We start from the raw sequence: 26672 nt of genomic DNA, 5'->3' as shown, positions 1-26672 counted from the left end.
TGGAAGGAATGTGCAGAGATCCAAGACTGGTGTGGGCTGTGTGAGCATTTCGGCCACTTATGACAGAAGTGCCCGCAGCCCGGTGGGATCTCCTGGGAGCTGGTGGACAAAGTCTCTGTTCGGACTTTGTCCACCAGGAAGAGAGGAAAAGGAACAACTGCAGGCCCTAAAGAGGAAGAAGGGGAGGAGCGGCTGTCACCAGAAGAAGGGGAAGAAGTTGGTGCAAGCGTCCAGCCCATACGGGAGGGGAGCACGAGGGTACAAGGTCCTCGAAGGCAATGTGGGCCTGGCTGGTGGACCCTGAGATGAGGATGAGTAGGGACCTCCCGAGGGCAACTGACCTGCTGTGGGCCCGAGATGGGATGCGATGGGAAGCCTGGGAACAGCAACACCACCCAGCATCCCATTGGGAGGAACCACACCTACCCCACCTCCAGAAGCAGTAGGCAAATCTGTGCACCAGCGTATTCATTCAACCACAACACTGTATCCTGCATTTCCGGGTTTGACATCAAAGTCATCTTGCCACACCATCTAAAGAGTTGTTTCTATTCTAAAGGAAGTTCAGAAGAAGTTGTTTGGTCTTTTGAAATGTTTTACCTGCCACACTTGTTAGTGCAATGTTAGGGAAGGTAGTGGAAACGGAATTAAAGATCTTCTGGAAATGTGATCCTCAATTAATGTTATAGCCGACATATGTTTTGTTACCTACAAACAAACAAACAAAAATCCCCTGTTATGGCTTAATGCTGAAACCTTTGACCTCTGGAAGTCTTGATCCAGCTAACAGGAAATGTGAAATTATTTCAACATTTCAAACGACCAAAGAACTCAAACTTCATAGTTTGACACATATGATACTGGACATCTTCCCAAGAAGTTGCCAAAAGACTGGCTATGGTATGGAATGTGATGTCATGACACTGAAGTGCCCCTCGCCAGAAGCTTGCTCAAAAAGCAATGTGGTTATGTTCACACTAGAGCTGGATGATAATGACTTTTTGACCCTCAAAATTACCATGATGATCAAAATGTTCTTATTTTGACTTTCTTATCAGGTTGCTCAAAACATCTTGGTAGCATGGTGCTTGCCCTTTTTTTTCTTTAGATAAAACACGATTATCGGTAAATCAGCACATTTCATAAGCGCTAAAAGTAATCACAAAAATAAATACTAATATTGTAATATTGAAGAGACTTGACCAATGATCCATATTGTTTCATTGTTCAAATAAATCAGCACATTGCCCATGTGATGCATTTACTACAGAAGGGGCAATTTGCCAGTTATTTGCCCATAGGGGAACAATATACTGTAGGCCAAGGCTTCTAAAAATGAAAACAGGTGTTGCATAACACAGAAAGAAGTTTCAATGCAATATAAGATACACATGTTTACAGGTTTGTACACTCTGTTAGTTTTAAAAGGAGATCATCAGAGGAGGTATAGTAAATGGTAAATGCGAGATTGCAAGATTGCATTTAATTCCACTGACGGTGACCGTCTGACTGCTGGAATAAACACAATCGCACATTGCTGGAGGAACCAATGCGCTCAAGAGATAACATAGGTTAAGCACAAAAGAATAAAGGGCCACACCAAGATAACACCATCTTAGGCGGTGTGAGCCTGAACCAGTTTTCTTTACAACACGTACACGAGACTCTCCACAAGGTGCCCGGGGTGACTGAGCCCACAAAGAGAAGGAAGGAGGGGGGCTGAGGTCAATGGCTACTTAATCAAGGTGCGCTCAGCTCAGCTCACTTTCTTTTTCATTCAGACTAGTATTGGAGACTTGTCAGTCGAGGAGTCCTGGAGGATCAAACCTACAGTATTGCATTATATTCTTTTGTTCTGTTCTTTTTTGTTTTGAACTTAAGTTTTGCTCCATGCAGTTTGCATATGAAAGTGTGCTCTGTACTGTTTTGCTTTGCACCTAGTTCACATCAAGAAACAACTACTCACTACTACTTTAGAAACTTCTTTAACAGGGAATTTCCAGTTCCATATGTGTAATAAGAATATTATGATGAAAAAAGCACTTCCCCTTTATGAGATTGATATAAATCACAGTAATATTGGTAATGTGAACATTATTGTTGTACTGCAGTACTAATGGTATTTAACAAGTAGTATTTAACAACGATAGTGGAACCTCTATTATCCAAATTACTTGGGGCAAAGGGTTCTTCACAAAATTGATGTATTCTTATGATCAAATTATTACTACAGTAAAGAGTCAATTATCCGAACTAACTAGGACCGATACTAGTTCGCATAATCAATTTGTATGGATATTCCAACAGGTATTAATAACAATTACTGTACCTTTAATAATGTATAGAATAAAGTTAACGTACACAAGTACCTACTGATGAAGATATATAGCTAGTAACCTATTCTATCACATTAAGCATACAAAATTACAAAGCTTTACAAATCATTAAATTAATTCAATTCAGTAAAACTTACACCTACAGTTAAGGTAATGAAATACTGTAATTAAACGTACCATATGCCAAACTTTGAAAATCAAAGAAAACAATTCAGTACAACTTTGACACATTCAGTAATATGTTTCTATACTTTGATACTTGCTGTTAAGGCATTGTAATACCGTGCAATTGAAATGAATAAAATAAAAGTTCTTAGCAGCTCAACAACATAGACATCATCTCCAGCCCTTACTGATGAAACAGAAGAAAAATCAAGAATGAGGTGACTGTTTTAATTTGCTTAACTGCAACAATGTAAAGCCTAGCATGCTAACGTGTCTATGAAACAAATAAATAAAAATACGGTCGCAGATAGATGAGATCCCTCTAAAACTTTTGGCATTCACAAAAACAGAGTTGTTTAAAACCGTTCCCTTACCTTAGTAACACTAGAATTTAAGTATTTTTTTTTTGTTAGTCACCATCACACAGCAAAGGATTGTTAAGTAGGCAGAGTGAAAACAGAGAAACTTGAGTACATTTTCTTTATGATGTTTAATCAAGAAACCGCATTTGTTCAAATACAGGCAAATGAACAAAAAATAACAACTGAAAATGATGCGTCCTTATATGCAGTTTTCATAAAACTGGGTTGAAAACTGGGTTGATTAGACAGTACAGTTAATCGGATAATTGACTCTCTATTGTATTACATTTACATTATGACAATTAAGAAATCTCCAGAATAAAGAAGTTTCACATGAGTTTGAAAAATGTGATCGGCCCAATTTATTATATATACTTGAAGGGAGGTCCCTGCATTTTGAATTCATTCTGCAATAATAAAACAGTTACAGTTCCAACCATTTTATTGCATTGTAGTTCAAACTGGCTTTCCTGGAATGCAAAAAATAAAACTTACATGGATAAAGCCCTGATTGTGCAGCATGTCCACTATCTCTTAATTGTATCTTTATTATGTTCCATTATATATTGTTCAGCCTGATTCAGCTACAGATTCAGTTCTCTCATACATCCACTCAAAACCCTTATAATACCAGTGTATTACTTACAAGGAAAGCAGGCAGACATATTAGCAGACCACAGCATTATTTGCAATGGAAACACAGTTGGTTTGGAACACATATTGCACTGTTGACTTTCTATAGTAGCAAACATGGTACTGCAATGGGTTACCAATATGTACCAGTTCATACCATAGGGATACCATTGGTATGTCTAACCAATGTGGTACTAATGCATTGCCAATCATTTAAGTGAGGATATTTTGTTGGCTTTTACACAATAACAAACAGGGAACAGAGCAATGCTTGATTCAAATACATTAAATCCCAAGCTGCATAAAGTTCTATTCACATGTGCCTGGTTGCATTTGATAAATCATATAGTGTTGATGATACCACTTGATGAAACATGTGGGAAATGGGTGGTTGTACATGCCAAAGCTGCTAAAAATGTTTTTATCTCACAATCTCACTTCCTATGCAAATTGAGAAATATTTGAAATATAAATTGCACAAAGGCCTAGCTTCCTCTGTGCAAGGAGAACTTGTTGTCTATTGTATCCCACTCAGACCTCTTGGTTACTAAATATCATGGTATCCCTGAAATGGTTATTGTCTGTCCTCGGATATATGCAGATTGTTTTAAGAAGCATCTTAAAAGAGCAGTGGTACCCTGAAAGTGCAGTGGTACTTCAAATATAGAACAATTGGATAAGACATGTTCTTAATTTGACCGCAACAAAATGTTTCTACAACCAATACTACAATGAATGTCTCATCAGTCACACAACACTGAATAAACTCATTTTTTAGGGGTGAAATTAAAAACAAATGCCACCGTCTGGTTTTGGAAAATGTACATGTATTGCAACTTTATTAGGACCTGTACTTCATATTGTGTTGGGCCATCATAGATTTCTGAAACCTGCCATGTTCGTCTAACCATGTGCACACCTTTCTGGCAGAGAGAATAGGTGTGTTATCATCTTGAAATTACACAGAAGCTTGCCGTACTTATAGGGGCAAGGCTCAGCTCGCTAGGCTAATCCTATTGGTTCCTTAACCTATATAGTCCAGGCTCACCTTCCACTACTTGTTCTGCAAGTCTTTCTCCTCCACCTCCCCACCACCTCCTTTGCAACTATGTCTCCCTTCTGGGGGTCGGTGGTCTTGGTGACCTCTGACCGACGTCGGAGGTCGCACCTCAAATGAGGGCGGCATCCTATCGGTCCAGAAGACGAGATCCTGTGCCAAACAGTCAATCACCCCACATTACATTACATCTTACAATGCTGAGCTTGATCTTTGAACTACTGCCATCAGGGTACAGTATTATTGGTTGGACTTGATCAATGCTTAACTATGACATTCCTTTGACCTTTCAGAGTAATCAAGGGACCCAGTGCATGCCCCACACCAGGGCAATGCCAACCCTAATTGGGTAGGTACTGTAACAGTGGCCAGGCAGTATATATGTACAGTATATGAACATGAATATGAATGTTACAGCCCACAATTGCAGCCAAAAATGGATCTCAACAGATCATGTAATTCCCTGATATATTGAGTTTACTGGCTGAAAACAAAACACACAGTTTTCTTTACAAAAGGAACACACAGTACCTTTCCGTGACAGCTCGGTAGCAGGGTACACCTCCTGCTTCCTTCTACTCAGCCGTCCAGTGCAGACTGACTGCACCTCTTAAATACCCTGCACCTGAATCTAATTTACAATTACTTCTAGGTGCAGGGGATAATTAACAATAAATTAAGCAATTAAACAAAACGTGCATACACACATGTTTTATAATGCATTTAATGTTTGTGGTTGACCACAATTACACAGTCAGGGTGTCCTCAGCTCACCGTGCACCAGTGGCCCCTGTAGTCTGGCCGGGCGCCTGCGGGCTTGCCTGTAAGCTAGCTGCCCAGAGCTGCGTTGTCCTCCGACGCTGTAGCTCTGAGGTGGCTGCATGGTGAGTCTGTAGTGTGAAAAGAAGCGGTTGGCTGACGGCACACGCTTCAGAGGACAGCGTGTGTTCGTCTTCACCGCTCCCGAGTCAGCGCAGGGGTGGTAGCGGTGAGCTGAGCCTAAAAATAATTGGATATTCTAAATTGGGAGAAAATACAAAAAATAATTGGCGACCACTAAAAATTTACTTTAAAAAAAAAAAGATTACGTGGATATTTTTAATCACTAACAATCTGTGGGGTAACATCACACATGTAGCCGGAAAACAGAACTGCATGTAGATTTATTCTTGATTTTTTTCTGATAATCACCATGGATACTGGCTGGCAACATTATACACTTTTAAATGAACCTGACCTGCATTCTAGCTACAGAGACCATCATTAAGGATTTATTATCACAATATTTACAGAAACTAAAGCTAAGTTAACCCAAGTCAGTACTTCACATGTAGCACAGAGAGTAGGAACAGAAGGCAGGAAGCACTTTACTTATAGTAACTTGGTAGGGACAAATGGTGTGCTAAGGAAAAGTACTGATAGGTTAAATGGCCTCTTCTTGTTCCAGAACTTACCCTACGGTATATACTTATGTTCTTTTCTTTTTATCTTTCTCAATAAAAAGTACTTTTCCAAGATTGAGATTTTAAAAGAAAAATTCCTACTAGCATAAAAGTAAATCATATCATGTCAGACAGCCTACTCAGAAAGATTACATAAAATTAAAGCCATTGGTTAGAACTGACAGCTGCTGACTTAAATAGTTCCATTAGAACTAATCAAGTTTCTGTATGCTCACTTTTATGCCATGACTGAGAGAACATTTTAGTCCATTAGTCTTGAGCAGAGTGGATTTGACATCATGTTGACAGTGAATAATGAGGGTGAAGGCATTTGAAGAAAATCTAAGCAGACACTTTGAAAAGTTTACCTAACCTAACCCTGGCATTGCGTGGACATGTCAAACCTGGGAGTTATCTAGACCTGAAGCTTGAAGCTGACTGCCTGCAGCAGTTCAATGGATGTGTGATCACAACAGAATATAAATGTGTGACAGTGGTTTAAATGTGTTTTGTGAATTAACTGTGTTTCATGGTTTTTGCAATGCATAGTCTTTTATGATTTATTATACCTTTGCTTGAGATTGTTTTGGCAAAGTAACTAAGTAGATTTAACAAGTCCACCCTAAAACGCATGAACCTGATTGATCTCAAACTTCTGATCACTGTCTTTGGTGAAGTTCATTATGGGTTGACAGTTTATAGTTTGTTTGTTCAGGTCAAACTCCACAGCTAGAGTGAATCAGAAATGTATGTATGAATTAGACTAAGAGCTGTGAGTGTGTAGGTGGGGAGATGATCTGGGACTGAACAAGAACGTAGGTTTCCAGGTTATTAAGTGAGTGTTGTGTGTATGTTTGGGGAAGTCCCTTATTTACAGAGCAGTGCTTTTTTATCAAGTGCTGTTAAATGCTGTAAACGGTGAACTTTTTTTAGAAACAGCCCCTTCAGACTGTGTGACAGGGACAGTAAATGACACAGTTAACCGGCAGCCTTTAATATACACATCCTATTATGTTGTGGACAAATACATTCTGTATCAGATCAGTCTTCACCTTATTCTCCTTACTATATATGTGGATATTAATTGGGCAAGTTATTGCATCAGAATCTTGCATGTTACAGAAATAACAAGAAATGTGTTACTGATAAAAGCTTGCAAAATATGAAACTATGCTTCTCAGTGGTTGCTATGCAAACACTAAAACACACAGCAAAGGTTGCTATGCATGTACAGTATCTCGTGCTGTTTTCTACCCTGTAACTAAGCATCCCCATGCTCATATCATCTGAAAGTGTGATCACATAAAAAACAGTAAGTAAAAACAATATAGGGCTTCTCTACACCCATTACCCATAGAGTGTTCAGAGATTTATATTACTCAGTTTCTCCATTTCTGTGAATACCACCCAAACATTTTGCTAAGGAGATACTTGATACAGTCAGGAACACCCCCCTGCTTTAAATTTAATTTCCTTATTTTTTGTTTACAGCCTCTTCCATTTTATGATGTTGACAACCATTCTGAGTGGCTTATTGCAGCTATGCAAATACTGTATTTTTTCAAGTCTATGTTGCTTTCACATGAGTTCTGGTGCTGTTCTTCTGCTCTACTTGCCTGCCATAAATGTAAGTAGTGATCTAGTGATTTTGATCTAATGTCTATGGCAGGCAATGAAACCTGAAGTCCAACATCTGAACTCATAGACAAATATCCTAACACAGACTCAAAAAATACAATAATCAACTAAGAGAATGGAATTTGGAGCTGGTTACTCTTTAAATATATGTACAATATATACAGGTAGTGAACAAAAAAGTGGAAACACCAATGTAAAGTCACTTAACAGGGCGTTGGGCCACTATGGCATCCCACTCTGAGGAGTTCTTGGCGGACTGTTTTTGATGAAACTGGCTGCTCGCATCCCAGGTTGAAATTTGCAGTCAATTGATCTGCAGTTGCTCACCTGTTTTGCCTTGCACTTTGATCCTGGAGTATGCGCTTCCGCCCACTGTTGCCCTTTGCTGATGATGTCTTTCCCTCGGAGTTCCATGCCAACAGCACCTTAGACACCATTGCTCGTGAAACATCAGCAAGTTGAGCTGTCTTGGTCACTGAAGCTCCTGCCAAACGCGCCCCAACAATCACTCCTCTTTCAAAGTCACTGAGGTCTCCTCTTGCAGCCATGTTAGCCATAATTATAGGCAACCAGGCCTGTCCATTATTTTTATACATGACCCTAAACATGCTGGGATGTTATTTGCTTAATTAACGCATGAGCCACAACTGTGTGGAAGCCCTTGCTTTCAATATACTTGGTGTCCCTCATTTACCCAGGTGTTTCCATTTTTTTGTTCACTACCTGTATGTTTCTAATTACGGATGGTTTTGTTGTAGTGGTACACTAAGTTCAGAGAGTTATGTTTGGATGTTTGATTGATCAGCCCCAAAAAACAATTATGGTCTTTGAGCTGCACTTTATTTTTTTAATCAATGTCCTAAATTACACTGATTATCCTGTTATACGGGGCAGCAGTGTGGAGTAGTGGTTAGGGCTCTGGACTCTTGACCGGAGGGTTGTGGGTTCAATCCCCGGTGGGTACACTGCTGCTGTACCCTTGAGCAAGGTACTTTACCTAGATTGCTCCAGTACAAAAACCCAACTGTATAAATGGGTAATTGTATGTAAAAATAATGTGGTATCTTGTAACAATTGTAAGTCGCCCTGGATAAGGGCGTCAGCTAAGAAATAAATAATAATAATAAGATCTGTAAACATGTATTGTCTGGTCTCCTAAATTCCCATTTAATCTGTCTAATTGATTAAGTGCAAAGAAGTCTGTTGCCCAACTAAAAAAATGTTTACTTCTGAACTCCATTTAAAGTGTAGTTAGGCCTCAATTTACCCTACGCTCTAGTTATTGTTTACAGAGGGCCTCAGTGTCTGGGAAACACATGCTGCCGCTCTCTTATTAACAGGATGCTGGGGCCTCATAAATGTCACTGTCTCTGCAGACTAAAACCAGGTGGGTGCCTTCAATTGGATTAATTTATGTGCAGTATTTTTTGTATTCACTCCCTTATAGAGTAGGCCTGGTGTTGATGTCTAGTTAACATTTTGCTCTATTTGGACGATGTACACCATCTACCTTGTCAGATTATTTCATTTCTCACCTGTTATTTTGTGTGTTTTGTATATTACTGTTTCTGTTTAGATCATTATTTACCAGTCTGACTAACTAATGTCCTTTTTCCAACAGGTAGGCTTCTAAAAAAGACTCCTCAAATCTAGGCTGACCAGATTTTCAAAGCTCAAAACTGGGACACATTGTTAAATAATTGATATGACTAATTAAACCATTTAAATATAGGCTATTGTAATGGTTATTTAAATAGCCATCCTCTCACTCTTAGTATTATTGTTTAAAAAAAATAAAAAATGTAAGCAGCTAGCTAATTTCAGTACACGCATGGGTGTACAATTTGTGGCTAATTAGTTTAAGTATTGTGTTACACGTATTGCATACTTTTATATTGAGTTCAATAATAATAATAATAATAATAATAATAATAATAATAATAATAATAATAATAAATCATCAGAAATACATTTACATTTTGGTATTTTTCTTTCTTTCTTTGTTTACTCACTGCTTCAGGTTCTATTTTTTGACATTGTTGATGTGGTTTAACCTGGTGGTGGATTTGGATGCTTGCAATCTCTAGCTGCTCTGTCTGGGCTAAATCCTGTCAGAACTGAACAGCTACAAAATTACACACAATTGAAGATTCATATTGAATATAAACTGAATGAAAACACACAGCGCACTGAGGAATAAGCATGTACACCTGTGTTAATCACTTTATAAAAATAATGGTCTTGATTACCCTAGTTTTTTAGTTTTATTTTGTTTTCACTGGAGGTGCCATAAACTAAAAGCAGTTGTTTACGTTATTTTGACAAAAGGTATTTACAGTGTGTCGCGCAACATGAAGTGGCTGAAAACCTGAACTTTTTAAAGATTTTGAGCAAAATGTTGGGACCTTTTATGAAAAACCGGGACTGTCCGTATTTTGGAGGTGATTTTAGAATTGACCACTACGTGTGAAAATGTAATTTCTATATGAAAGTGGCATCATAGCACTAATGGGCATAAATGTTAAGTCAGCTTACTGCAGGTCTTTGTCAAGGTTTTATGAGTGTGATAAAATAACTGTTTAACCAAGTACTCTACATAGAAGGCAACAATCTCTACATGAAAACGGTGACAAGCACAGAACTGCACAGCAATGGCAATTTATTTCCAAACATTTAGATATGTTTACAAAGTCTTATATTTTCCTATTAGGGCCCTTCACCAATTAAAAGCATATATGATGACTCAATATGTCTCTGTTCGACACCAGTACTGCAGGGCAAAAGGCACTGTGGCGCTGTTTATTCAAACAATAATCAAATAAAAGGTTTTAACAAAAACAGTGCTCACAGAGCAAAATAAATAGTTAAACCAAAACAAAATCACAAACACAAAATACAACAGGTCAAGCTGGGCAGATTGCTGTCACTGTTCCTATTTTGCTTAGTTTTAGATTTCTCTCTCTCCTCTCACTCTCGTTCCTCCTCACCCAACCGGAGTGCAGAGAGCTGCCAGCTATTATGCAGGTGACCATCTCCCGATTAGCAACAAGTTAATCACTTAATTAATTCGGGAGATGGCCACCTTCTGCACGAGATTTCTAACTGGTGGATGGGGCTTCCCATACACACTACCAAACTGTACAAAAATAAAACAAACAGTCGGCTACGCCGTCAATACATTTCTAAATAAATACAAATAAACAATAACACGACTTTCACAGTCATATTTACACCTAATAAATCAGGATATAAAAGCAAATATAAAATATGCACAGGGGTGGGGAGTACCCTGTTCTTAAAAAAATACTAAATCAATAACAACAACAACAACAACAAAACATATGCAAAACAATAAACTGCACAGGGGCGGAGGGGGAGACCCTGTTCTAAAAATAAATCAACAATATATTTAAACAGCAGGGCTTTGCCGTGCCCACTTTCCATGTGCAAGGCTTTCTACCGCCCTGCTACAACAAGTCAGAGAGAGAAGTAAAGACAGGGCACTGTACATGCTTCGAATGATGAACACTGACTACATTCTCATAAAGTGAAAATGTGAATGTGAATATTCTTAGTGTATAACTTCAACGAGGTCTATTGCCACCCAAATTAGCTGTCTCACAGCCACCTTAAATCTCATTGCTTCTGCTGTACTGAACTTGGCAGCTCTGTCTCTACAACACAGTTTACTGTTAAAGTATGAATCAACAGGCTTAGTTTTCACAAGGGGCCAGTTATTTGTGACTGTAACCTCCCTGTCTGGCATTCCAAACAGCAACCAGCCACAAACTTTCAAAACATTCTGAGAACATGCTGTTCTTGTCATATCACACATTCTGCTTACATCCAAAGCAATTAAGTAGTTAAATGAAACAAATGAACACTGTCACTATTTTTTAAACATGTATGCCAGTAACACTTATCCCCTGTAGCAGATCACCATGACCTTGATCCAAGTTTGACAGATGCACAGACAGACAGGTCAGCCTCCCAGACTATGATACGCTAAATAAAATGTTCTTAACATTTTTAATCAGAGTCTGAAAAGGGATTCACCAAAATGTAAGTGTGACTTACAAACATGCACAACCAGAGAGCCTCTATACACCCCAAAAATTATACACTCAATACCTTGCACTAAAGAATGTATAATCATAATTGAACAAGGGATTCTCCCTATACAGTAAATGAAATACATGTGATATACAGACAAAAATATCCACACACACCCATATTCTGATCCTTGGTTGTTAGGAAGTTTTAGTACAATTAGATCATTTTGGTAAGGGAAGACATCATGTAACGTTTTCATTTATCAAACTTGCAACCTGGGTAGTTTAAATAGCAGACATTCTGGATTACAATATGAACAGGCCTACTGCACTCCAGTACAACTTTACTCACTCAGGACAACCAGTTGCAAAACTAAATGTTCACACCTACACAATTTGCTTCCAAATTACATAGGCATGGACCTGTCAAAATCAAAATGGTCTTGATATGGCTGGAAAATCACCTGAGAGACTGAAAGTTTCATAATCCCAAAAGGATTCCCTTAAAATAAGTTTAAATGTATACAGTAGGTAAATATGTACAGATGCACACAAGGCTCCAAAAGCTTTAGCCCAAATAAAAATCTCAAATTAAATATGACCTCACAGATCACTCATCAGATACCGGCATGTACTTGCTTGAACCGAAGTCATTGTATTTATCTTGCTCTTAATTGTATTATTACTTGTACTGTGATTCTGAAATGTATTTGCTTACGATTGTAAGTCGCCCTGGATAAGGGCGTCTAAGAAATAAATAATAATGTACAAAATACAGAACATCACAACTATGGTAAATGACCAGCAAACCTACTGCATAAACCTGGTAATAAAGACCCCTGAATGCACTCCAATACTTTATATCATATCTATGATTATTCACTTTAAAATCACGTGTGACATATACCCCAGTGGAGCAAATACATTTGGGATGCAAATATCACCAACCATGCAAATATCTGGCTGGGTACCCACATAGTGCACTCCCTTCCGATGTACTCGACTCACTTATTATCTTTAATTAATCCCCAAGGTGATCATTTCCAAACAAACCTTGCACACACTTGTACCCAGCACAGGAATGCCCAGTGTTATTTCTTCTTCACTACACTACACTCGGAAAGAACAAATCACACTTTCAGACTGCACCTGTGATGTGTTAGAAGGCTGGTCTCTACATGAAGATCAGTGGGTCCAAGAAGAGGACAGGAAAGACAGCTGTTCTACAACAGGGATTGGCAGCAAACAGGGTGGATGGGAAGCAGGCTGACAAAAAATATGCTGGCAGAATAATAGGCTACAGCACAGGGACATCACTGGAGATGCACCCATATGGTGGCTGGCCTTCAAGACCCTCTCCTGTAGCATTTTACATATTTATAGACAAAGAGAAGGAGATGTGATACCTTTTATTGGACTAACTAAACAACAATTAATCAAAAGCTTTCAAGACCTCAAAGGTCTCTTCTTCAGGTGAACGTTTTTGCTCTTATTAGGACTGAAGTCATTGTATTTTGTACCTTGCTCTTAATTGTACTGTAATTCTTGATATGTATGTTTTGTATCCAACTGTAAGTCGCCCTGGGTAAGGGCATCTGCTAAGAAATAAATAATGATGATAATAATAATAATAATAATAATAATAATAATAATAATAATAAAGTAGAAAAGAGAGATTGATGTTTACTACATACAGTATTTACTACATATTTAAACAGAAATGTTCTAATGAGACTCCTAAGCACTGCTAGATTTTCATAACCGTGGTTCTCACATTTTAATTACCTCAGTATTTTAATTATCTGGATCTTCCACTGTTTAAATAAATTAGATAGACCCCCATGCTTGATCATTCTTTATGAAGAGAATCCCAGTGCGCAATGTGAAAAGTGAAAAACTTCCCTCGAGTTGGGTGGACTTCTAGGATTGTTTCTTGACTATTGTTTAAAAACAAATACATTCATACCAAACATCATTCATCAAAGCAAATATAAACAACCCGTTATTATTTGAAGATATTTAAGCTGTGTTTACTATTACATTACATAATTAATTCATATTCCAGCCAACACCCCCAGGGTTCAAGCATCTTTACAGTCTTATTGAAACTGCAATTAAGTACAGGCACCTGATTACACATATTTTGGATTGTGTTCCTTAGAACATTATCAGTTCAATAATTAACAGGCATCAATCAACAGGTGAAATGGCGTAACTCGATAGTTTAATTGTCCTTTTTTTAATGCCTACCAATGCTGCCAAACTGCACATTTACACAAACAGCTCAGGTTACCTAAGCCAGTCTTCCCCACTGTTTTAGGACATGAATGAACTGTATAACAGGAACTTGGGTAGTGTATGACACCATTTGCCCTTTCTAAGGGGATTAGAATCTCATTCTTTGTTTATGTTCCTATTTCATGCTACTACTTGACCTATTCCAACAGCATCTTACATGTAGGTGGGGTCTAACTAGGGTATTGTATAGTCTTAGCATTGCTTCATTGGATTTTGGAAATTCTCAGGGTTCTCCCCAATAAAACCCGATCCACCGGTCTTCTAGATGCTACTGTGCCTTTAACAATAAGGACTGATTGCGCTTCTAGCTGACCTCTTGCATGTTGCTGGGTGAAAAAAAAATCTAGGAACCACATGACAGCTGTGTTACGTCATGACACAACATTTAACCAATCAGAGAGTTGGGGGAGGGGGGGGGGGGGGTTGTGTTAAGCACTCCCAGAGGCTAAAACGTTAAAATGACTGCTAAAAAAATAACCCATTATTTTCAAAGCAAAAGTAGTGACAAGGAGTGCAGGGTTTTCAAAATAAGCCGGCGATCGGCGCAATCCACCGCCTACTATATTTGTGCCGGCTACTTTATTAAAAATATTAAGATTATTTTCGGGTATTATCATTCAGTCCATTTTTGTCGTGTGATTGTACTGTAAGGTGATATACTACATAACAGCTATACATATGAACCAAAAAAAAAAAGCATAGGCCCTATTCCTTTTGTTGTGATATCATAAAAACATGTACCCAGCTGCGTGTGAGAGATATTGGGGGTTCATGTATAAAGGCTGTACGCCTTTAAGAAGAAAGTTGTGATGGAATATCAGCAGAACACTTGTTAGCTGACATACAAATGCTTAAGTGCAGAGGTGCTGCATTATTACACTCCGGTTTCATGCAACAGTTATGGTGGAGACCAAACGTGTGTGAGTACTGTTGTGTTAAAAAAAATGGTTAAAATGAACAGTTGCATTAAAAAAATGTGGAACAGCGAAAAACAGATAGACATGCATTAACAAAATGCCCTGAAAACTTAACATAAAGAAAACAATTTAAATGAAGCAATAGGCTCAATAATTAAGCTAAAAGGAAGTGAAAAGATTACCATTTTTTTGTGAACTCCAATAACCCTATGTTATCTTTCCCCTGTCAAATCTATGTCTACTTTTTAATTGCCGCACCATATTGGCAAGAATTTAGAATCAGGTCATGTTTAAAAGTACCTGCCTTTAATCAGGCGTTATAATCTTTTCTTTAGTGTAGCAAACTAACAATAAACCTGTTCCCTGCCCTCTGTTTGTCTGATTGGTCTTATTACAGATTCCACAAAAATACATTAAACAACAAACCAGGGATGTAATAGTGTTGTTTGTGTGTTCATTTTCCAGCACAGAAATTATTCCACAGGAAATGTTCCTTTCCTGGAAGTATATGACTTTCCCCAGTATGTTTACTCATTAAAAATATATATTGGGATGTAATATTAACTAAGGAAATGTTGTTACAGATTATTGCAGGCCTGCCCTGAAAATACACTGTTTTTCTCATCTGTAAAGTGACAGCCGGAACTTTACAGGCTGTCACTTAAACAAGCAATATTCAATCCTACCAAAGGAGAGTCTCTATTAATGCAAGTGTTATTTAATGATTATTTTGTTATACCTGATTTGCTTACTGGCTGCTTATATTGTTTCTTAACTTATTTATTGTCCCAACATGCGTTGAGCGCTGCTTATATTGTTTCTTAACTTATTTATTGTCCCAACATGCGTTGAGAAAACAGCCATACCAAAGCCAAAATCCAAAATCCAAAAGAATTCTTCTTCAGTGCTCCATCATTGGGCCCAGTATATATTGGATTGAGGCTGATCCATGGTGTCACACTTTCTACTCCTGAGTCACACATTTAACTCCTAAGATGAAGCACCAAAGAATGTCAGCATTGGGTCTCTGTTACCAAAATATATGGCACCTAACATGTAACTATTGTTAAGATCATTCCAAGATCATTCAAGCACACAAAGATCAAACATAGAAATGTGGGGAGTCCACCACATTTTATAAGCATGACGTCACGTCAGGGAATTCCGTTCGCATATTTCTGGAGAAATGCAAAGGACCAATTGAACAACGTGCCCTGTGCACTTCTCCTAGCTAGAGCTAAGAAATACTATTACAGAAGTCTGTATGGAAAAGCTGAGCTGACAATACACTCAATCTATCCCATTGCTTCTGAAGTGGAAGGCTTCGCCTGTGACAAAGTCAAGGCTTCATTAGCCACGGTATTGCAAAAGAAAAATGGTGTTGCAAAACCGCAAGCTGAGCATGCAAGGTCAATGGAATTATTTATGCGCAAACCAGTAATTTCGAGACTACTGCAGTGACTTCCTTTTTTTAAAATCTGGAAACTGTCTGCATCCCAAGACTTTTTTATTGTGAATAATTAGAATTTAAGAAATCCATTCAAAAGGTTTACTCAGACCAGGCTAAATCTGTTAAATCCAACTTTACAAACACAAGGGCAGGCATCAATGTTTTTTGGCATGAAGCCTTGTAGGTGTTTAACCGGTGTAGTGTCAGAAAGTACTACATCGTAGCCCACCCATTAAGAAAGTTCTAATGATTTAAAACACCAGGCTACCATGCACGGTAAGGTTAAACCAAAAGCAGTATTTCAGAAGAAGTCTTTACATTCATCAGACATGCAGAATAAAATGCTATGCATATATTATTTAGAAACAAAAGTATTTGTTCATAAATTACACTGAAAACTATGTACTGGAAACAGCAAAAGGCGGAAATGTTTTTATTGTGTTCCTATAAATACTGTTTTCATAATTTAAATCACCCATCCATAATATATCATGAATGATACAGTTAGAATAGTGCATATCACAATGAACGCTTATTATTATTATTTTTTAAAGCTTCATCTTAACGATTTTCAAAGTACATAAGTAAAGAAACAAAAGTTTCCTTGCTGTAAAAGCGTTTGTTTAGCCAAATGTTTAAGAAAACGTACCTCTAAGATTTGGACGTAACTTGCTGGGAACCATCCCCGGACTCCATCCCTTTCTCCTTCCCACCAGCCGCCGTCAGCCACTTGCAAAACTTTAATAACTTCCCCAGCCTCGAACCTCAACCCATGCTGATGCTGTTCTCCAGAGAATCCATATAAACTTTTGCACAGAGATCCAGACATTGCAGGAGGAAGAACATGCAAACACAGACCAAAGGAAAAAAATGTAGAAATATGTACTGCGGGTCTCTTTTTTTTTTTTTTTTTTTAACTTACTAAGAGTAAACTATTCATTATCTTTGTGGCTTCTGTTGTTTACAACGGTGTTCCGCTGTGTTCGGTTTTAATCTTGAGTGACAGGAAAATGAAATAGCGAAGGAGATTTTCTTTCGATTGCTAACTCCCAGCTGTGCAAATCCAGCCTCCACTCCTGCGCTGGTGTCTGTTAACTGCGCTTGAGCTGCAGTCAGACTATAAAGGAAGGAAGCGCGTTCTCATTTCTGAAGCGCTGCTCAGTATAAATATACAGAGCGATTTTGCAATACACTCTGACATTCAGAACAGAAAAGGTTGTTTGGTATTTACTGCATAATTCATTAAAAAGAACACTTTTTTAGTAGTATCCATAATATCTTTACTTCTGGTTACAGTACTCTCACAACCATTCTCCCAAACACGGTTGGCATATTTTAGAAAACGTCCTGTACTGGAGGACGTGTGTGGGAATTAACAGAAACTATAGAATAAACAGATAATAATAATAATAATAATAATAATAATAATAATAATAATAATAATAATAATAATAATAATAATAATTGCAGAAGTCGTAGTCGTAGTAGGCTGTTGCCTGGATTTAAATTCATGATGTACATCCGTTTGTCTGAGGTGTATCATAGGAAGAGCATAGTAAAGTGTAATAAAGCACAGAGCATGACACTCCAAAGCACGATAAAAACTGAAGCAAGTATTAGGCTAACACTCTACATTAAGTGTCTCTAATTACTGTGTATTTATATAGTAGTTAGGTCTACTTAGTAAATACATGGGTACTTATACATAATTACAATGCTATAATGCATAGTTACAATGTACTTATTATTATTATTATTATTATTATTATTATTATTATTATTATTATTTATTTATTTATTTATTTATTTATTAGCAGACGTCCTTACCCAGGGCGACTTACAGTTGTATACAAAAAATACATATCAAGAATTATGTGTAAATCTTTTTTCAGGATCTAACCCTAACCCTAACATTAACCCTTTTCATGATGCAATTGTATATTAAATGTATCATCCAAAAATTACATTGTAATAATAATCTGCAGCATATGCATAATAACATTGTAATTATGTGTAAATGCACATGTATTTACTAAGTACTGTAACTACTATGCAAATACACAGTAATTAGAGACACTTAATGTAAGGTGTACCAGTATTAGAATGGGAGCTTCATGAAACAAATTCTAAATGCCATTGCCCATTTCCTTTCTGTAAACGTTAAGGCAAATAAAATACACATTTTCAGCCCTCATGTTAAACTACAGGCAGCAGTATTTTTGAGGTGTAGTATTGGCTCAAGTCACTCCAGATTTGTATAATATATGCTTTTTCTGTTTGCTTTAAATAACAGTAATGACATTAAAGGAGTGAGAACCAAGACTTTCAATTGGTACTATTATCATTGGCAACAGCATTATCCCTGACCTTCTTTCTGTTTTTGCTGAGGATCCTGTTTGCCTTTTTGCAATATTTTTCAAATGCAATGATAAGATTAAAGGTTTATACCGCTGCTTCCTGGTAACGTACACAATCCCTTCCTGCACTGCTGGTCAAATTCTTCACTGCCGTGAGACCATAGGAGTTATTGGTTTATAGTATGGAAACATGGTACCGGGAAGCAGCAACTTCAGAAAAAAATCTGAGGAAGTTAAAATTAAAATCATGGACATTGAATTATAGAATAAAGTTGTGTACCAAATGTGAAGTCAATATTGTCACAGCATGTGGTCTTTAGCATTTAGAAACCAAAAAGCATATTAGGTTAGAGATCATGGTTAGGGTCACTGACAGAGTTTTTATAAATCCTAAAAGGATCAAGTCTGAATCCCGGTACATCATGAAACCATTTAAGTTCCTCTTTGCTTCTCTAAAGTTTACTGTGTTAGAAAAGATTTTGAAATCAATATTATGCTTGACTTTGTGACCTCACTTCTTGTAAAATAATTCCTGCAGTTCTGGTAAATCGCGGAATTAAGCTATTGTTTTTATTAGGATTTTTACATGATGATCTCATCTTGAACCCAATCAACCACATGACATTAAACAACCTATCACACAACAGCTTACTTCTTTAAAATGATAGTCTTGCATGCACAAACTCCCTCCATTGCAGTTTCCTCTGGCTGGCCAGTCTCGTACAGTTTCATTAAAACCTTTGATGACTTTGGGGTCGATTTTAATGATCTAAACATCTAAGATAGTTAAATCATTCAATCACATGACATCTAATCCTAATACTGCTACCCTAAAATATATACACCTGATTTTCTGCAGAATTGACTTCACTGATTTCAATGATTTAATTGAATATAATTATCTGTAGAAATGATCTTCAGTATATGTAATAATGTTAAAAAGAATGTTAGTAAATCATGCAAAATAACAGCTGGCTATACATATTATCAAAGCTTGGCCATATTTAACACCACTGTTTAGACCATTAACTGGCCAAGAGCTGTTGAAGTCACTTCAGTTTACAAGGAAGTCTGCTGTCAGGTTCCGCAAAGACAGTTTGAAAAGTGATGTCTCTTATGGAGAACAGATTTTGCTGCAGATTTCCAACTTCCACGAAGAAATTATAAGCGATACCCAGCAGATGTGTCACTTCCTTCGTGACAGTGTTATGGCAGGTGAATCTAACCCAATGTTTGATGAAGAAGCCTTCTTTAAAGATAGGCGAGGCTCATGGTTAAGTTACGAAGGGGCAATGGTACATACAATGGTGTTGTTTAGCTACATTTCATAGAACTCATTTAGCCCGAGTTGTGCTGCAGGAAACAGGACCCCCCTGACTACATTTCTAGTTATCTATGGGCTGTAAGTAAGGTGCTAATATGTGTAACACAGGAAGTGGACATATATGATTGGTGCTGGTCAAAATGGATTCTCCCGAAAAGAGGTGGGGGAAAAACAGAATACGAAGCAAAGCTAAACTGATTTTTAAGAATGGTGTTATTCTAAAGAATAGTAAGACTGTGGTAGTTACATACATTTAAAATTACTGTTGGTTTGTGCAATAGTTTTTTTTTTGATAATTTCTCAGCCTTTCTAAGCCTTTAAAAAAACGTCATTCTCAACTGGACTTCCTGGACAAATACAGAATAATTGATTAAACAATGCACTAAAATAGAATGCAACTGGGCACGTCCACTTCGAGTATCTTGTCTTTGCGATGCAAGCACAATAGCACCATCTAGTGTAACAAACTATCAAAGCGCATGAAATACCACTGGAATTGCAGCACGTTTCAATCTTTTTGTTTCTTGTGCCTCACTACAAACTACAACCTCTTGTGTGTTATTGATTACTTAACATAGCAATATGTTAAGTAATTGATTACTTAACATAGTTATTCCCTTCCTCATTGAAAACAAAAACACAGTAAAAATTGAGGATTGAAGCAAAAATGAAGCGGTGCTCGCTGTGTAAACAAAAGACTGAAAGAAAACATCCAGGACACAAATGAAATACAAAAATACAAAAGATACTGCCAATTTCTCTTTAGCAATTTACTGAAACCTGAGCGGACATGTTTATTGGGTGAATGAATGTGGCAGGCCACTATGCTTTCCCTTTGTAAACAAAAAGGTGGGCTAGCAAGGTTGTTGTGGTTGTTACTATCATCTCTTATATAAAAAAAGATGGTTGGTATAACAGAAAATACACCTAGGGCATTTATAAAGACAGAAAAGGAAATTTATTGGAGTTTTCAAAGATACTGTGTCCTTGAGAAACAGGGTTAGATCTCCTGACCTGGACTTACCATGTGGTGCTCTTTGCATGCAGGCCAACACATGTTATACATGGTCTGAAGAGGGAGTAAAACACTTTGAAACAGGAAGGAAAAGTAAAACAAAACACACACACACATACATACAGTACCGACTGCCTATCCCTTACATCAAATACATCAGTGAGTGAAGAGAGTCCAGTTTCTGAGAGGAAATACAGGTTTAGTGGTTTGTTAAACCAAAGACAGAGGGATCATTTTACAGTTGCAGTTGCTGGTGCCAGAATTCAAGTTAATGTCACACCCCAACCCAAAAGTGAAGTTAGTTAACACAGTTGTATTGAGATCATTGGTTTGAGTCTCTAAAGAGCTACTGGTGTCTGCCACTCTATCCTGAATATAAATTATAACCGTTGAAAGGGTAATTTATGAGACAGACATTATTTAATCCTGCAAACAGTGGACAAGAGTGCCCACAGCAGTCAGAATAGGGTATTTATATAAGACCCTTTTATATAAAACAGCAAAACTTTTTTCGTACAAAAGATAAAGCCTATTACCTAGGCCAAAATAAAATGTACATTTTAAAACACCAACAGGACAATTTACCTTAAAAGTAAAGACGCTCAGCTGTTTGGCAGAGTTTCCATATGCTGCTGTGGAATCCAGAGTTAGGTGACAGAAACATCTCTGTTATCTTCAAATGTCATCTTTAAGTTTCTCTCACACATGTGGGTCTTAATAATAATCCACCAATTAAATATATGGTGTTTTTCTTTTTTTAAGGTGTGACATTGTGAAATGTTTATACTAAGTTTATTTTTAGCTTTTTACATACAGTATGGCTGTAGCTGTATAGGGTTAACCTTAATATAATGCGATATAAATTAAATATTTCAGGAATGGATGACTCCGCTAATTGGACACAGCTGATTCAGGTTTGCTGCTTGCAATGCAAGGATACATTGCAAGCAGCAAACCAAACACACACACACACACACACACACACACACACACACATACATGCGCTCAGTTAAAATCAGCACAGGCTCAATTAAAAAATCTATGTGATATTTAACTCTTACCAGATCAGTACTGTGTCAGTATTTAGAGAAATTCTTTTGACCTTGACAATAAAGAAACAATGACCTATTTCTGGTTGGTCAACCTAACCACTGAATCACATGCAAAAATGTTGATTTAAATTAATCATAACAAAATTTGCTTTCCCAGGGCTAACCATGCTTTAAAACCAATGTTCTTGTTAGTAATATTACATTATCATTGGTTCGTTTGGCTGTTCACTTGTTTGTTGTTTTTTTTTAAATGATAATTCAGAATATGCAATTAAAACTAAAATGCTGCCATGTTCTGATTATAACTTAATACATTCAATGGCAAATGTTTCATCCCTTTAAATGTCTTCAATTGAATTCTGATTCTGTTCTGATTGTAGTGAGTCCACTGCATAACAACACACTGAGTGATTAGGTACTGGAAAGCAGCAGGAGCGCCTTGTCTTGTCTTATTGGCATATTCCCAATTCAACTATGCAATGTAAGCAAATGATCATCAAGTGACAATATTGCTAGGGCTACTAAGTGGTAAGACAACAAACTTGTAAGTGTCGTAAACTGTGATGGATCTGAAATCAAATTATGTTTTTAAAAGTTATTCTGAATACAACGTAATGTCAGTAAATGTGTGGTTCAGTACATAAATGTAGGGCTTCTGATTTTCAGTTTTAACAGATAAAACACCCCCTGATACAAAAACAATGTAATTGTTGTATAGCCAATAAACACTGGAAAAACACTGGAAATGGTTACTCAATTCACGCTGACTTCACCCCTTTCCCAGTGCAGTTGGGCAATGTCCCTCCTTCCTGACTTGTATCTATCACTTATTCATTCTGAATACTTTAAACCCACCCCTTTACAGGTAGCCAGTGCAGCTGGGCAAGACGGGGGGTGATGTGTTCACATTTTTTACATCTGGTAAGGATCCTGGTAGCGGCATTCTGAACTAGCTGCAGTTGGTTTATAGTGCGTGCCGGGAGACCACCATAGAGAGAGATGCAGTAGTTGAGTCGAGAGGAGACAAATGCATGACAAAGTATCTCCGCATCTGGGAGGGAAAGGAAGGGACGGACTTTGGAGATGTTTCGAAGATGGTAGAAGGAAGATTTGACCACGGAGGAAATGTGGGCATCAAAGGAGAGGTTGCTGTCAAGAAGTACAGCAAGGCTTCTTACTGTGGGGGAAGGCAGCAGCAGACAGTTTCCGAGGTTTAGGGCAGCTATATTGAGATTCTTAAGTTGAGTTTTAGATCCTACTAGAAGGAGGTTAGATTTGCTAGTGTTGAGCTGAAGAAAATTGGCAGACATCCAGGCTTCGATGTCTTGAATGCAAGACTGAGCTTGAGAAATTCCAGATCCAGACTGCTTTGGAGGAGGCTGAGGTACAGTAATGTATGATAAAGAAAGATTATAAATGATAGAGGTCAAGTACAGCTACTGTTTCTTTTCTCTCATGCCTTTAAAAAAGTGATCTGATTTTAAAACTAATATATACACATGATGGGTTTAAAATGCTATTTTAGTGTCATAAACTAAAATAAATAAATAACAGAATAATGCCAAAGGAACTAACTATACATTCCAGGCATCCCGGGAACATAAAGAGAGCACAATTTTCCATGTGCAACTTGAGCTGAACCAAGTGAAGTTTGAGGTTGACAGGAAGATTGCTGAGAAGGACGAGGAACTTGAACAAGTGAAGAGGAACAGTCAGAGAGCCATTCACTCCCTGCAGAGCACTCTGGATTTGGAAGTCAGGAGAAAGAATGATGCTCTCAGAATGAAGACGAAAATGGAAGGTGATCTCAATTAATTTGGGTTCCAACTGGGCCATGCCAACCGTCAAGCTGCTGAATTCCAGAAACAACTGAGAAATGTTCATGCTCAGCTAAAGGTCAGCTCAACATAATGTTAATGTAGTGCAATTACTGAACAAGGTTTCTTTCTCTGTGATGTTACTATGAATAGTACCAGGCCTATTTTTTATATCTATAACTGTATTTCCCCCCAAAAAACAGTATGCTATGGTTGAGCGCAGAGGCAACCTGATGCAGGCTGAAATTAAAGAAATGAGGGCTGCCCTGGAGCAGGCAGAGAGAGACCGCAAGATTGCCGAGCAGGAGTTGGTCGATGCCAGTGAGCACGTGCAGCTGCTGCACTCTCAGGTATCTCAACATCTGCCAAATTTTTACCTTATAAGTGAGTGTTTCTAAAGCAGAAGGAGACAAAATTGTGTTTGCCAGCCCAGATCTTAACCACAGTTCAAAAGCAAGTCTTGTTCTGACAAGCAGTTACAGATCTGATGTTGTGCCTTCTTGTGCACCGCCTCATTACACCACTAGGTGGCCAGTCTTGTACCGATTCCCTGCATCTCTTATCCTGGACATTGACATGCTAAAATATATAAAATAAGGTATAGAAAGCTTTCATAAGTTTTAACCTTGACTGGTGTTGAAATCGGATTATACTTCAACGTGTGTACAGCAGTTGCTTAACAATTTTATGCATTTTTCTGTTACTCTTAATTTATTCCAGAACAGCAGTCTGATTAAAATCAGAAAGAAGCTTGAGAGTGACTTATCTCAGCTTCAAAGGAAGGTTGAAGATACACTCCAGGAAGCCAGGAATGCAGAGGAGAAAGCCAAGAAGACCATCACTGATGTGCGATCTAATAAGTGAACTCTCTGAACTTACGATACAGAATGCATTGTATTATAAATATCCAATCTTTTTTTTAAGGCTGCCATGATGGCAGAAGAGCTGAAGAAGGAACAGGACACCAGTGCCCATCTTAAAAGCATGAAGAACCTGGAAGCAACAGTGAAGGACCTTGGTACCATCTGGATGATGCTGAGCAGCTGGCAATGAAGAGTTGAAGGAAACAGCTCCACAAACTAGAAATCAGGGTGAGTTTGGCAAATGTTTAAAAGAGCATTGTTTGAGCGTTAACAAAACATAATGCACAGCATGGAAAGGCTACAAAATTCAGGTAATCCCATTTTGGAAATCATGGACATATGTCAGTTGATTTGTATTTGCATTAGGTGCAGGAGTTGGAAAATGAATCAAAATAGAAACATGATGCCGATGCCATTAAGGCTGTGCGCAAATATGAGAGAAGAGTCAAGGAGCTGACATACCAGGTACATAAGAACTTACAGGAGTTTCATTTGAATAGCCACTGTTACTTTTAATAGCTGCTATACATCCTTAATTCATACTAAAATACTGTTTATTTTCTCTTAGTCTGAAGAAGAATATTCTCAGACTGCAGGATCTGGTTGGCAAACTTCAGCTGAAGGTCAAGGCCTACAAGAGGCTGTAGGAGGCTGTAAGTAATACACATACATGTCCAATCTCATTGAGACCAGCACGCAGGAAAATAAACAACTCAGCATAGCAATATTGATGATCAATATTATATAGCTTATATTGTAGATTATCAACGTATTACTTCCTTAAGAATGACCTTTATTTTCCAGGAGGAAGCTGCCAATGCCCAACTCTCCAGGAAGGGGCAGGATGAACTGTAAAAAGCTGCAGAGTGTGCTGACCTTGCAGAGACCCAGGGCAGCAAGCTCAGAGTCAGGACTCGTGACAGTGGTTCAAAGGTAAGCTGGACATTGTGGACAGTGTTAGTGTTTTCTTCAGTTCTGAATTATAAAACTTGGTAATGTCAAACAAAAATACAATCTATAATGCTGGCTGTGAGTGAACAATGTTTCATCTCTTGCCTAAGTTGCAAATTGTTTTATTTTTATTTTCTGACTGTTCAGTCTCTTTCTCCGCAGACAAACGAGGATAAGTAAGAATGGGTGTTAAAGCCGGTTAGTACTGAAATCCACAAAAAGGTGTATTTCTTCATCAATTACTGTAATGTCTGTATTATGTATAATTAACAGTAATATTTTTTGTGGCTCAGTTGTATTTATAAATATATCTGTGTTTTCAATACATTAGACACACAGGAATACCGTCAGTAAGTTCCTAAATAGTTCATTTTTATACAGCATATATGAAGAATTTTGTTTTTTGGTGATATCATTTTAATAGGATCAGCTAAAATGTGTACCACAAAAGTCTACTCTTCAGATGAGGTGGAATTTAAGGTAAAAAAAAAAAAAATTCCTCTCAGATCAGAAAATTAAAAATCAACAAATGCAGAAATGGTCTATAAGTTTATTATTTATTTACTATTTCTTGTAACTCTTTTTCCTCATCCACAAAAACAAAACTTTTGCTTCAAAAGATTTTTCTTAAAATTCTTTGTTTTCGAGAAATTTCTAGAAATTATACATTTCCATTGGGGTATGTAAACTTTTGACTACAGCTGTACATATATATATATAGTATACACTTCTTTATAATTCCAATTTAACTTTAATCAGTGCAACTCTACCACTCTAACTTATTGAAAAAAGGCACTGAATTTCAGAAAGCAGAATGATTCACATAATTAAAAGTTAATGGAAACAGCAGTATGTCAACATACGATAAGACATCGCAGAGCAAACTTTTTGTATTGCTTCCAACAAGAAACAGATCCACTGGACAGTGCTTCTACCGCTGAGG

The 26672-nt window shown here is 37.5% G+C and overlaps 1 protein-coding gene and 1 pseudogene across 2 annotated transcripts in view; one reads left to right on the top strand and one right to left on the bottom strand.

The window, feature by feature from the left end:
- Positions 1-17461, bottom strand: part of LOC117424147 (growth arrest-specific protein 7-like) — a 149719-nt gene extending 132258 nt beyond the window's left edge. The window contains exon 1 of one of the 2 annotated variants that reach the window (XM_034040260.3): positions 17000-17461. In XM_034040260.3, coding sequence (XP_033896151.3) covers positions 17000-17179 — 180 coding nt within the window. In that variant the 5' untranslated portion in view covers positions 17180-17461. The remainder of the gene's footprint in view (positions 1-16999) is intronic. The other variant, XM_034040261.3, reaches the window with a different exon arrangement.
- Positions 17462-19063: 1602 nt separating this feature from the next.
- On the top strand, positions 19064-25909 carry LOC117424782 (myosin heavy chain, skeletal muscle-like; annotated as a pseudogene).
- The last annotated feature ends 763 nt before the right edge of the window (positions 25910-26672 follow it).

This window comes from Acipenser ruthenus, chromosome 19, assembly GCF_902713425.1.
Source record: "Acipenser ruthenus chromosome 19, fAciRut3.2 maternal haplotype, whole genome shotgun sequence".
NCBI lineage: Eukaryota > Metazoa > Chordata > Actinopteri > Acipenseriformes > Acipenseridae > Acipenser > Acipenser ruthenus.
The sequence above is the reverse complement of the archived record's forward strand: the minus strand, read 5'-3'. Positions and strand labels throughout refer to the sequence as shown.